This window comes from Barbus barbus, assembly GCF_936440315.1.
Source record: "Barbus barbus genome assembly, chromosome: 47".
NCBI lineage: Eukaryota > Metazoa > Chordata > Actinopteri > Cypriniformes > Cyprinidae > Barbus > Barbus barbus.
Genome location: NC_136725.1, coordinates 16,976,150 through 16,989,899, shown reverse-complemented (window position 1 = coordinate 16,989,899; position 13,750 = coordinate 16,976,150). Strand labels below are relative to the sequence as shown.

General features: G+C 38.1%; 1 protein-coding gene across 1 annotated transcript in view; it reads left to right on the top strand.

Annotated features, from left to right (window-relative positions):
* The window catches only part of LOC306866036 (unconventional myosin-XVIIIa-like), a 38,960-nt gene extending 34,164 nt beyond the window's left edge, over positions 1-4,796 (top strand). The window contains exons 39-41 of the mRNA XM_079410994.1: positions 821-943; positions 1,648-3,107; positions 3,827-4,796. Coding sequence (XP_079267120.1) covers positions 821-943; positions 1,648-3,094 — 1,570 coding nt within the window. The 3' untranslated portion in view covers positions 3,095-3,107; positions 3,827-4,796. The remainder of the gene's footprint in view (positions 1-820; positions 944-1,647; positions 3,108-3,826) is intronic.
* Positions 4,797-13,750: the final 8,954 nt, after the last annotated feature.

The window sequence follows — 13,750 nt, the reverse complement described above, 5'->3', positions numbered from 1 at the left end:
TACACCAGCCATCTTTTCATCAGAGCCATTTATACACTCAGGAAAATATGAAAATATCAAATTTAAACATCGAAAAACACAGAGAAGCCAATTTGAAATTAATCCCACCACTAAACCCGTTTTCATTCTGTGTTTGTTTGAAAATCCAAATTAATGTATTAAGTTTCTAGAGTTCTGTGAAGAGTTCGATGAATTACTAGTGCATATTGCTACTTAACTGTGCTTAGCAAGTTGTGATATGTTCATTTTTGTTGTTATGCAAGTGTAACTGCTTGGATTCTGGAAAGGGGGAATCAATTGCATTCGGTTGATTTGCTGTAATTGAGTGGAACTGCGATATGCAACCAATAGAAGCAGATTGTCACAGTCGATTAGCATTTAAATGTGAGCTGTGTGTGTGCTTAAGCTTTAAATTGTGTGTGACAGTAAGTTGAAATTCTCCAGAAACATCTGTAGCCTAAATTCACTGTAATCATGGCATCCCTGATTGTGTGTCTGTGCAATATTTGCACACAGATTTATACTTGTAAATGCTTTTGTGTATTTTCTTAAAATCAGGGCCTGATATAAACTGTCATAGTAACCGCAACGGCTTATGGAAATGATATAACGTGCCACTGCGTTTGCAGAGAGAATGCAGTTAAATATCTGCCTTTAGTGTTATTGTGGAATGGATTGAAATCCTCTTTTCCCCTGTTTCTTTTATTGAAACCATGTGTTGTTTTGGCACTAACCGAAGTATTGTAACCCTCTTGCCTTGACCAGCCAAAATGACCTTTATGTCAGGTGCTATACTTGATTGAGCTTCTCTTCTTGGCAGTGGAGATGAATCGGATATGGACTCTGAGGTGGAGGACCGCGTGGATGGGGTGAAGTCCTTGCTCTCCAAGAGCAAAGGATCCACCAAGACACTCTCTGATGAGGGCGCCCAGAAGACCACTAGGTCAGTGTGGAACCCCTTTAGTTGCATTTTGAAGTTTCATTTCAAAGACTGAGATCAATTTATGATCTGCAGAGCTGGAGAAATTAAACCACACTTAATGGTGTTGGGGAACTGGTGACTAAAATTATGAGTTTGTTTACATTTGACATATGGTCTTTTTTCACATTTTTGATTTTGAACCCCTTTCAAGCTAAACAAGAATACTTATTTAACAGATGCATATTTAATTTACAGTGTTTCATGTAATCCTCTATAAGTTTTCTGTGGAAAGCTGATTGAACAATCGTTCAAAGAGTATAGGCAGCTTTTGTAGCTAAATTTACAGGGTAAGAACATTGGGGGCGCTACTGATGTGGTTTACCAGAGTACCAGCCAAGATTTACATATGTTCTCTCCATCTGTGAGAAGTGCTAATTAGCTCAAGACAGCATTTGATGATGCTGGATTCATGACGGTCTCACCGGGAGCTGCTGTTACTGTTCTGTTCCTCAGTAGTATTAGTACGGCGCGTTACATAACTGCCATTAGGAGTTTAATCCTTTTAAGTTTATTCCTGGGGTTGGTGTAAAATATGCTCCTAAATTACCTCTCAAATCTCTTTCGTTATTTGAATTCATGTTTATCTCTGTCACGGGTATCATCCTGTTTCATTCATTGATCATCTGCAATTCTGCCATTTTTTATGTGTTTTCTGTCCGTCTCAGACACACCAATGCTGCTAATGCAGATGTGAAAGATATAAAAGAAGGGAAAGAGGGAAAAGAGGGGAAGGAGGAAGTAAAAAAAGATTCGGACGAGAGCCGTCCAGTGTCTGTGATGAGCTCGCTCAGCTACAGGAAACGCTCCCACCAGAAGGACTGGAACGGAGGTGCAGGGGATGAGAGCTCTCTCTTCAGTGCCCTTCGGGAGCAGCCGGACATGCCTGACCGGTTGTCGTTGCGCAAAGCTAAAAGCAAATCCACAGACAAGCCTCAGACTGGTGATGACCTGGATGACCGGGGTTCAGTGATATCCCAGGCTTACTCTGAGGCTGCCAGTAGGGCCAGGAAAGGTCTAGATCGTCGCTGGACCAAAAGCAGTCCAGAATTTGACAAAGAGTCCATGGTGTCCTCGGTTGCCCCGAGCCGAGCTTCCACACGCCGTGGGATAGACAAAGATGACGATTCTCTGTCTGGTGTGAGCAGCTTCAGCTTGCGACGTAGTACTTCTTGGATGGATGACAGCCGCAGTGATTACGGGCCGACAAGTACCAGTATGAGTCAACGATCTAGAAGCCGAAGCCCTGGAAGTACCAGCGTCGGCTCACGACTTTCCCTGGCCCGCAGCACCCGACTTAGCGAGTTTGGAGTTCGTTTGAATAATGATGATGTTGATGATGATGACGATGTTGACTCTGTGAGTGTGGCCGCATACAGTCCACGCTCAGTGGGCCGTAGTCTGTCCACTCCTGCCCAGCTACGCTCCTCTGAGAACCCACAGGACGCTTCTGACATTAAACCTGTGAGCCACCGCAACTACCTGGACCCCGGGCTAGAAAAAGCCATCAATGAAGTCCTGAGCTTCAAGCCAATTAAATTCAAACGCCGCAGCTTAGAAAACTCAGATGAAGAAGAGGAAGGAGGTGGCGCTGCAGGAGAGGAAGAAGATAGGAAGAGCATCAAGAGTTTGTTGCAAGACAAGGACGATGAAGGTCTGGGCCTTAGCGGGTCAAGTCTGAGACGCTCAGCTTCAGGTTCTGCTTTAGATTCTAGACGTTCTGGAAGCTCGCTGAGTTCTTTCAGCTCCAAGAGCAGCAAGAAGAAGAACAAGAAGAAGAGCAGGCGCTCTGAGTCTGACAGCTCCTCCAATGAGGGTCACACTCGGCGGCATTCCAGACAGAAAGAAAAGAAAAGATCCAAAAGCTCAAGAAAGAAAGAATCTGGATCGTCCAAGTCTGAATCTGACTCTGAATCATCATCTTCAAGCTCTGCATCAACAGTTTCATACCGCAGCTCAAACAGCGTCAAGAGAACCCCAAGACAGAAAGACTCAGATGGGGGTCCGGAAAGTCCTGATGAAGAACGACCCCCAAGCAAAAAAGAAATAAAGAAACAGAAGAAGAAAGTGGACAGTATGGTTATGAAGTATCTCTACAAGCCTGACAGTGATTAAAGATGATTAACAGGTGACCCTGGATGGGCCAGAATCAGGATTGATATTTTCAAGAAGCTTCTCTCTAAACGCATGATGTGTTCTGCTGTGTGTTAAACTCTAAACAGTAGTTGTATCATTGGATTAAAAGCATGCCATGACACCGTTGCCTGAACATTGTTTTGGGTTTGGACACAAACAGATTGAAAGTGTGGCCGCACAGAGTATTGTACTAACACACAAATGCATATCTTGATTTTGCCAAGTAGGACATGTTCCTTGTTGGTTTTGAAACAATATACTATCAATCAGATCTTTGTGGTAGGTTTGACTTCGATTTTAGAGCTCGAAAAACTTTATCAGCCATTGATTTTTTTGGGTAATGGTTAGGGAAATGTTGGAGACTTAATAGGAAAGGATAGCGGGTAATAAGAGATGCTTGTTAATTTGACAGTATTTTTGTTCCAGGATCAGCAAAAGATATACTTGGAAATGCAGTAAGCCACAATTAATGTAGGCCTACATAAAGCTTTAGAAATACTGAAAGAGTTTAAACTGTTAACTGAACAAGACCTTATTGCAAACTGAGTGAATGTTTTGGAACTATTATTGAAACATTTGTGCATTTCCCGCTATTTATCTCTGCATGGCATTGTGCCCGTCTGACCTCTCACAAGGGACTAGTATGAAGGTGTGGCTATAACCTTATCTTCATGTTTCTAAAAAATATTTTGTCTTTTTTTTCCCCTCCAGCCCCCGACTCTACAGACCACACTCAGTGCAGCATGATGAAGACAACACTGGAACGGAGAAAGACACTACACAAACTGAAAGTACTATCCTTAAAGACAGCAATGGTGACGGTCAACCTTCGGAAAGCACTGCGTAGATCTGATCTGCTGCTGAAAAGTGCCTCGGTTTACCTCTCATCTACCCTAGCACTGATTCACTTTGGTTTCTTCATAGCCTACAGTGGGACTAAAGTTTATCACTGCAGGTCTACATATACAGTATGTTTAGAGTTTAGTATTATTTTTTTTTTGCAGCTGTGTGGCACCTGTATTTGTTTAGATTGCACATGTCTCCATCAACAACCCCTCCAAGAAAATGAAGTAATATATTGTGAAACGAAATGAGAATCTTTACCTAATTTATGTTTATTTTATTTGGTTAGAGTGACTGCTTCATGACATTTTGCCTTGAATTTGCTTGAGTGAACTGTGTAGCACAGCTTTACTGTAGTTTGCAGTTATGAAATAGGGTATTTATCTTTTTCTCCTTTATTCCTTAATGAGCTGGTGACCTACTGTTAACCAGAGAAAGTTAATTTAGCACTGGTTTACTGAATGGCAGCATTTTAATTCTACACCTGTATATGATTCAGTTTATTTTCTTGGGGGTGCTTCATGTTTGGGCCTTAAATTACATTTATAATCATTAATTTAAGATAATAATTTAGTACTATATAATTTAACTCTGCCAAAATTAATTATTGATGGGAGTCTAATAATTTATGATGTGTCTGTGGGTAAGTGTGGTGTGTGCATGTGTAGTGTGTGTATGTTTTTCTATGCATTAAATAAGACTTTTATTATGAAAGTACATACAAACAAGAGACTGTCTGGCTTATGCAGTAAAACCAATATGATATATAAAAGCAATATATATATATAAGAAAGAGTTTTGCATTTGTTTTATTGTAAATAAAAGATGTTGATCGATTTTTATGGCTGTGAACTAGATTTCTGACAGATATGACTAAAGAGTGTCTATAGTTTCAGCCCATACACCCGGAAGTTGCATAGAGCCAGGCGACCCAGTCATTTCTTATTATTTTTGTGTCATATGCAACAAACTATTACTTAAAGGACTATGGGAAGTTTGTTGGTATGCCATTTGATCCTGAGATAAAGGTTTAAATGCTATATTATAAATTATAAGTGCTATGCAAGCTAATGAAAAAGAGCATGATACGAGCATGATCATGCTCATTTTATCACACACTGTCTGAAACATTATATTTAAATAGGGAAATTTAGAATCTTGACATATTTAATGAGATCAAAAAGTATAACAATGGGTCTTATTCAGTTGTGTAAAAGTGGTACTTCCGTGTGCAAAAACAGTAGATTCACATTAGGTGCACAAACTTGTTTTAGTGTATTATATCCTCTGTTACCCTATGAACAACAGTGCAAATTAGTTTTTTTTTTATTGAGAAATTTGCCTTATTTTTTAAGGTTTATAAGAACATCTGTCTAGCAGACTAGAAGGAACGCAGTATGCAAACACAAGAATAGCATTTAATCTCTGGAGTCTCCAGGGGGCCGTTAGATAAACAGCGTTGTGGGAACGCACAGGAGAGGCATGCTGAGATTTCCCACTGCTTTGTGTTTGGGCTCATCCACAGTATCTGTCTACTCTGTTCTGATCCATGTTCACTGTTATCATTTGCTCTTCAGTGGAAAAGTTAAACCAGCAGGACACTGGTTTAAACCCTCCCTTGCATTGTCTTGTGATTTTCTAGCTGGCAGAGGCTTATGGTGCTTGATTTTATCTGTCGGAGTTAGTGCTGGATGTGTACTGTTTTAGAAGACTGCTGTTTTCAATGTAAGCCTACATGATATTAATGGGCAATGCATGAGAGTTTGTTTTTTTATTACCTGTAGACATGCATGCTTTGTTTTGGTTCAAGTATAATGCTAATCGATGGTTTGTTCTTCTAGGTGCTAGTAAAATAATGCAGGTTTTAAATAGCAATGTAACGAATGATAGTCACACCTTTGTTTTCTAGATTTGACAAGCGACTCACATCAAAGATATAATGTTCTATTAAATAGACAAACTGAATGCTTCTTGGCCAATTGAATTAAAGGATAGGAACTAAAGGCCTATGATAACTATAACCATAAAGTTGTGTATCGTGTTGTTCTGACAGATGATGGGTTGTTTCAAAAGTCTTTTAATATCACATAAAAAATTCCCAAGTCGCAACAAGTTTAAACTTATGCTAGAATCCTGTGATTTAACACCTGTATTTTGCTTTCCACTGATCGCGGCAGTCCTGAAGCTAATTAACATAGCCCTCTCTGGTTTGAGGATGGATTTCTTCTGGTGTAGCTAATGGTCTTTTAATGTGTCCATTGTCAGACAAAGTCAATATAAATTTACTTTATTCCCCTAATAAATACGCTCTGATCTTCTCACTGTGCAGTTCCCGTTTGGAGCCCCACTGAAGTGTAGGGAATGTGTTGTCTGCAGACTGATGTTCCCGTTGAGAGGGATGCGGGAACATCAGGAATCATGATACAAAGTGGCTAATCGTTTTTTAACAGCTTGCTTGGTTTATAACTGCAGGGTTGGGAGACATAAAAGATTTGCAATATGTGAAAATTATTCTTAACTAAAAATACTGCATTTTTATTATTCATGCTTTAATGGTCTCTACAGTGTTGAGATCATTATAAAGATCCCCCCAAAGACTTATGTTTCAGAACGTTAAACTGCTTAAAAGTGCAAAATTAATTAGCCATTTAATTCCAAAGTTCATTAGCAGAGCAGATGGAATGAATTCTGTAGGGTATATATAGATAAATGATCCAGCCATAGATTGCCAGACTGTTTCAGTAGCAGTTTAGAGATTTCTGCACAAGATGCAAACTTTAAACAGTTAATAAATCATGTTGTGCTTAACCCTGGGTTATTCTCATTCTAATCCGCTTTTAACCAAGCAGAGAAACATTTCACACTTGTAATTTAGTGGTGTTAGCCCCAGAGCAGACTCTTTTGCAGTGTTAACCCCTGCATTGCAGTGGCAAACTTTGCAATGTGAACGTCTGCACTTAGAATGTTACTGCTAGATGCTTAGCAACAGACAACCAATCATGTACCTCATATTCATGACTTTGGACAGTCATAGAAAAATGGCATGTTGTATGCACCTTTTAGGAGATTAGGAGAGGCAATTCCTGTTTGGAGAAGTGCTACTTAAAAAGACTGACACAAATAATAAATGTAACACTTTAGCTTAGGGACCAATTCTCACTATTAACAAGTTGCTTATTACATATTACTAACATATTGGCTGTTTATTAGTATTTATTAAGCATAATAATGCCTTTTTCTATATGACAATATTCTACATCCCTAATCCTACCCAATACCTAGACCTTAACAACTACGTTACTAACTATTAATAAGCAAGTGATGTCTGTCCTCCTGAATTCCTAAAAGCTCATTGAAATGCATTAAGAATCTCTCCCTTTTCTCCCCAAATCCTCACGTCTCTCTCCAGGTTTGTTTTCACACAGATGTTTTAAAATGTAATTGTCTCCCTTTTTCTCTTCTAATTATCAGTGTTTACTGGAATGTTTCTAAAGCAGGTAAATACAATATTTGCTATCTGTCCGAATGACAGAAATCACTTTGAAATTGTAACGTAATAAAAACTTAATATTAATATGTAATTTAAAGAAATAGTTTAATTTAGCTAAAAGGGAATCATTTATGATTTTATAGGTAATTTTGAACAGACTCACTGTTACGGCGATTTACTGAACGAGCCGTATAACAAACTCTGCACTGGATATTAAAATCCAAAATATAGTGAAAACACTATTAAATAGCACAGTAACAAGATCGGCAGATTATGACATTAACTTGTGAGCACAAAACACAATATACTTCTCTTTTCAATATAAATAAGATTTTATTTATATAAACCTAAGACATAAACTAATCTTAACACATGAACACAAGCATTCACACATTCACACGTTGCAGAAAGAGAGAAAGTAAGGAAAGGATGAGTTTAAGAGAATAAAAATGTGAAATCCCAAGTTTACAGCAATATGTTCAATTGCATAGACCTGAACAACCACCAATCACTTATTTAACCCTCGCTTTGAGTTTCTCAATGAGGCTAAAATTTATATTAAAGACACCAATTCAGTTAGAACCTGGAGGTGTTACTTGCTTGCATTGCCTGTGTTAAGTGGTTTCCTCTGTGTCGTCGTCGTTGCAGACAGGGGGTTCCCCGAAGTTGCTGATTGGCTGGAAGTTCAATAGTCTTTGAAGTGAGGTCTTGGGCGTTGGCTGAAAATGCGGAGTTGGTCTGGTTGAAGTTTGAAGCGAGTGCAGTCGGAGCTCAACTTTGCAGCAAACTTACATTAGAACACGAAACTCCACGAAAAGAAAAGAAACTAAAGTAAAAGAATAAAAATAAAAGGAGGTAATGAGACTAGGTGGTTTTCTTCTCATTGTGGCAGCAGCTGGCACGTGAGCCTGAGCACGCTCAAAGAGCAGCGTTTTTAAACTCTGCTTTCAGACCGTCCCATCTGGACGTCTTGACCAATTAGATACTGTCCTTGCTTGGGGTGTTGCTCTGTTCCTCCACCCAACTAATAAATCAACAAGTTATCTGTTCAGTCAGAGGTCCGAACTTTACAGGCTCTATTTTTTCTCATTTCTAACTTGCACATACTTGACCTGTATATACATAGTTGTCTATATTATATATATATATAGTTTTTTTTTTTTTTTTTTTTTTTTTTTTTTTTGCTGCTTTGTACATTGGTTATTGGCTATTTCTTGTTATTTTGTTTTTATTACCTGTGTCCTGTCCTGTTACTGTCTTTCTGTTGCACTGTGGAGCTTCTGTCACTACAACAAATTCCTTGTATGTGTAAACATACTTGGCCAATAAAGCTCATTCTGATTCTGATTCATTCTGAAAATATGGTGGTGGTAGTGTGATGGTCTGGGGCTGTTTTGCTGCTTCAGGATCTGGAAGACTTGCTGTGATAAATGAAACCATGAATTCAGCTGTCTACCAAAAAATCCTTAAGGACAATGTCCGGCCATCTGTTTGTGACCTCAATCTGAAGCGAACTTGGTTTCTGCAGCAGGACAATGATCCAAAACACATCAGCAAATCCACCTCTGAATGGCTGAAGAAAAACAAAATGAAGACTTTGGAGTGGCCTAGTCAAAGTCCTGACCTGAATCCTATTAAGATGCTGTGGCATGACCTTAAAAAGGCGGTTCATGCTCGAAAACCCTCCCACGTGGCTGAATTACAACAATTGTGAGTGGCCAAGATGAGTGGGCCAAAATTCCTCCACAGCGCTGTAACAGACTCATTGCAAGTAATCGCAAACGCTTGATTGCAGTTGTTGCTGCTAAGGGTGGCCCAACCAGTTATTAGGTTTAGGGGGCAAGCACTTTTTTACACAGTTATATTCACACGACTGTATATAACTACAGTGATATTTTACAAGTCTGTAATATTGCTGTGGAAATAATCAAGCTTTTGGAGTTATTCATGGTCTGCTGTAGTAATTTGTAAAATGCTTTTACACAGTGCTTAAAGGGTGAGTAGATCAATGTCACCTCATTGTACCCATTTTTGAAAATGTGTGTTATTGTGTTCATAGAGCAAATGTATCTGTTCACCAGATCTGACAGGGACTGGGAAACATTGAAGCGGTCTTTGTGTCTGTCGCAGTGTTATTGTAGATCTACCATGCAGAACACAGAGACAATAAACCTTGACTCTCTGCGACCTATTCAAACTGCTGACGAAATGTTTCAGTCAGATCTGGTTCAGCCCTGCTGCCAACAATTTCCCATAAAGATGAGCTAATAAAAAAGCTGTTAAGATGGTTCAGGTAGTCTTAAATAATAAACCTGCATTTTCTCAGAGCTCAAATTAAACATTTCATAGCCCCTTTTCGACAGAATCTCCTCCAGCCCAGCAATCCTGCAGTGCAATAGAGTGGGTGTAAGATTTCTGATGGTGTGAAGGTCAGCGGCAGTTTAATAGGGCGTCATTTTTGTTTGGTAAGTGAATTATCAGTGCTGTGCAATAAATCACTGGAATAAATCAGTCAGGGACCTCAGGACTCATTTTTACTAATGCATATCAAACAGTCAGAATGACCTCTGACCTTTATAAGACCTGGTAATTGTTTAAGGAAAGGTCATATATTCTACTTCCGGGGGGGGGGGGGGGGGGGGGGGGGGTCATCTGCACTGTATAAAAAAAAAAAAAAGTTGAGCAGACTTAAGTTTAAGGCAACCAGCTTCAGCAGTTGTTTTTTTTTTACAGTGTGTTTTCTGGCTTTAGGTTTTATAGATCAACTAGGTTGTAAGTAATATAGAGTGCAACAATAACCTCCCAATTTTTTCTAGTGGTCTTGATTTTTAACATTCATTTGTCTCTAAGCATTTAAAATTATGTAAATGTACCAGTAGAGGTTTATAGCAAAATATTTCATCTTAACAGTATATAAGTTGACTGAATGGGAGATCAAATTACATACAGAATTATAACATTGTGAAACACCCTGAGACATGTCTTAAAGTTGCATGTTATCGCTAACAGTCAATGAGAAAATGAATGTAACTGTAATTTTCAAACTCCACCATTGCACTCTGGAGAGTTTAGGGTAGTGACTGATTAAAAAAAGGTTTATCGTGTTGTGTTTGGGGTTGATCAGATATCTGAGCGCTCTGCACGTTCGTGCATCAGTCTCTGTACAACCAATGACAACAGAAAATGAATAATGCTGCATCAAACCGCAGACAGAGATACAATCAGAGCTCTGGGATTCTTTGTTACCTTTGTGATACTGCAGATTGTTTTGTTGTGCAGATTTTTGCAACACTTCAACACATTCCACACAACTGTCACAGAAGATGCTGAGAAACTTGTTTTTACACACTCAAGAGATATGAGCCAGTGTTTTCGTAGTCTTAGCGTTGAGGTTGGACGAATTATGTGAACTTTTGTTTGGAGCTCTTTTACCTGCTCCCTGTGTTAGTGAATGTGAGAACTGTTTTGGTTTGGATTGATTTGAATGGAAGCTTGATTTAGAGAAATAGCTTTTTAAATAAAATCTCTAAACATATTAGCATATATCTGGCTAGTTGACAAATTACTCAAATTAATTTTATTAATTTCATTATTAAATAATTTTATTTTAAATTACTATGATGTAAAATATATAAGAAATATTTAAGATAGAGCTTATCAAATGTGACCCTGAACCACAAAACCAGGGTCTTTTTTTATTTATTTTTTTTATTGACATTTATACATCTTCTGAAAGCTGAATAATTAAGCTTTCCATTGATATATGGATTGGACAATATTTGGCCAAGATACAACTATTTGAAAATCTGGAATCTGAGAGTGCAAAAAAATCAAACTATTGAGAAAATCACATTTAAAGCTGTCCAAATGAAGTTCTTAGCAATGCATATTACCAAACAAAAATTAAGTTTTGATATATTTACAAAATATCTTCATGGAACATGATCTTTACTTTATATCCTGATGATTTTTGGCATAAATCATTTTGACCCAAACAATGCATTGTTGGCTATTCCTACAAATATACCCATGCTACTTATGACTGGTTTTGTGCTTCAGGGTCACAATTTGTGATTTTCTTGCTTCCATTGATACACCAGATCACAATGTTGGTTAAAATGATGATTAGATGTAAAATACATGCCTAAATAAATGTGTTGCAGTTATGCAACCTGTTTTTTAAAAGTAAATACCATTCAAAGGTTTGGATTCGATGAGATTTTTTTGCATGTCTTTGAAAGAAGTCTCTTATGCTCACAAAGACTACATTTGTTTGATTAAAAACACAATAAAAACAGTGGGTCTCATTCACTAAACATGTACGCACAAATTTTGCGTGAAATGTGCATACGGACGTTTTCACGAATAAATCATGATTCATCAAAAACTTTCGTACTAAAATTTATTCTAAATGTACGACTTATACCACACGTACGCAATAAGCATGTATAAAGAACCCTACATATAATTAGATATGTTATTTACAGGGTGGGTGAAAAGTAATTAGATATTAAAATTGATAAAGTATAATTAGAGGTCCAAACAACAAATCACCTGATCTATCCTTATATAAACGGTGATTATTGTGTCTCACCTTGTGTTTGGAGGCATGGCACACTTGGTACTGCTTGAAGACATTGCGTCGCGTGCTCTAAGGAGAGAGCGCACAGATAAGTTTGCTGAGAGTGACGAATGGCTGTTCAGTCACTTTTAAATGGCACATTTCTTTCACTGCTTGAAATGTCATGTCAAGTACCCCTTTTCTGTTAAAATGACTTATTAGCAGTCTGAGCTTCGGTCCCGGCCTCATGAATATTAATATTACCACCCCGACATGCAAACAAAGTAATGTTTGTTCTTGCCTGATGAATAATTTACTTGGTCTTAGAAGTGGCCACAGGTGTGCGAGTATGTTCTCAAATGCGAAAGAAAAGCTTTTTTTAAATCACGATTTATACCAGGGGGTCAGACTGTACCTGTGTCCTCCTGAGGTGAAATCCTTTGTGTAAAAGCATAAAACTCTGTTATATAATCTCATGCTGATATGATCTCAGCAGCCATTCTACAAAAGTACCCCGGCTCAAACATGATGTATAATGTCATGAAAGTATAGAAGGATAGTTCAAGTATGCTTAATCTCAAATGTGTGGCTTGTTTTGGTTGACATGAGTGATTTCATACAGAATTAGCTGCATGGATTGTGTGGGTCAAGTTTCAAATTGTGGGGTACAAATGTGGAAGGTGTTCAGCTTTATGGATTGTAATACTGTACGCTTGGTCTCAATCATCTCAGTCATCATTCACATGGATATATATGAAGGTCACAGGAATTGTGAGATGCCTGTGAGTGGGTGGAGAAGATCACACAGGTTGTACGTGATATTGGAGAAACCTTGGAAAGATGTCTTTTTATTATCTGAAATCACATGATCTCATTCATGCTGTTTCTGCAGCCATTAAGATAAGGCTGTTTCAGAAACATCGGGTGCTATTGAGATGCACGGCAATGGTAGAAGATCCCTCTCAGGTTTTATAGGCATGCTCCCTGCATATAGTTGATGCAGGATGCTTGGGTATAAAAGACATTGTTTCTGCTCATGTAGACAAGAATGACTTCATCAGTACAGGCTGAGCTGTCCAGTCTTGAGTGGAAATGTTTTCAGAGAGAAAAGCTCATTTAGCAGAACAGAGGGAGGCCGTGACATCAGCAGACTGAGACAAAAATATCTGGCAGCTGCGAAAGGCTTGGTGCCTGAATCACACTTTTCACAGCAGTTTTGATCAAATCCTCCAGCAGATACACATATACTCAAGTAGATCTACATTTAAGATGTGAATTTCATCTTTCATTCACTGAAAGTGGTATTTTAACAATACAGATTACATATATAATTAATTACTATATTACACATTTATATACAAATATATATTTTTAAATATATTTAGTTATATCATAAACCGTTTTAATATGTACCTGCTCTTTTCCAGTATGTTTAATTATTATAATTGTTTAAAAAAATTCTAATTGCTAATGCAGTTTTATTATGGCCAGACCTGATACAGTCATTGCTAAGGACATAGTAAATCTTATTCCCAATATGCGAGGCTATAGATTAATTTCTCAGTAATAATATCTAAACGGCTGTTTAGTCAGCATCCCATCTGAATGAATTTAGAGCCTGTGAAGATGATGATGATCGCTTCATTACCTCAACACATTGGTCAGTCTATTTCACGGCCGTGATTTTCATTAGCTAAGCAGACAGACTTTTTTCACCAGCAGTGCTGCCTGGCTGAAATCT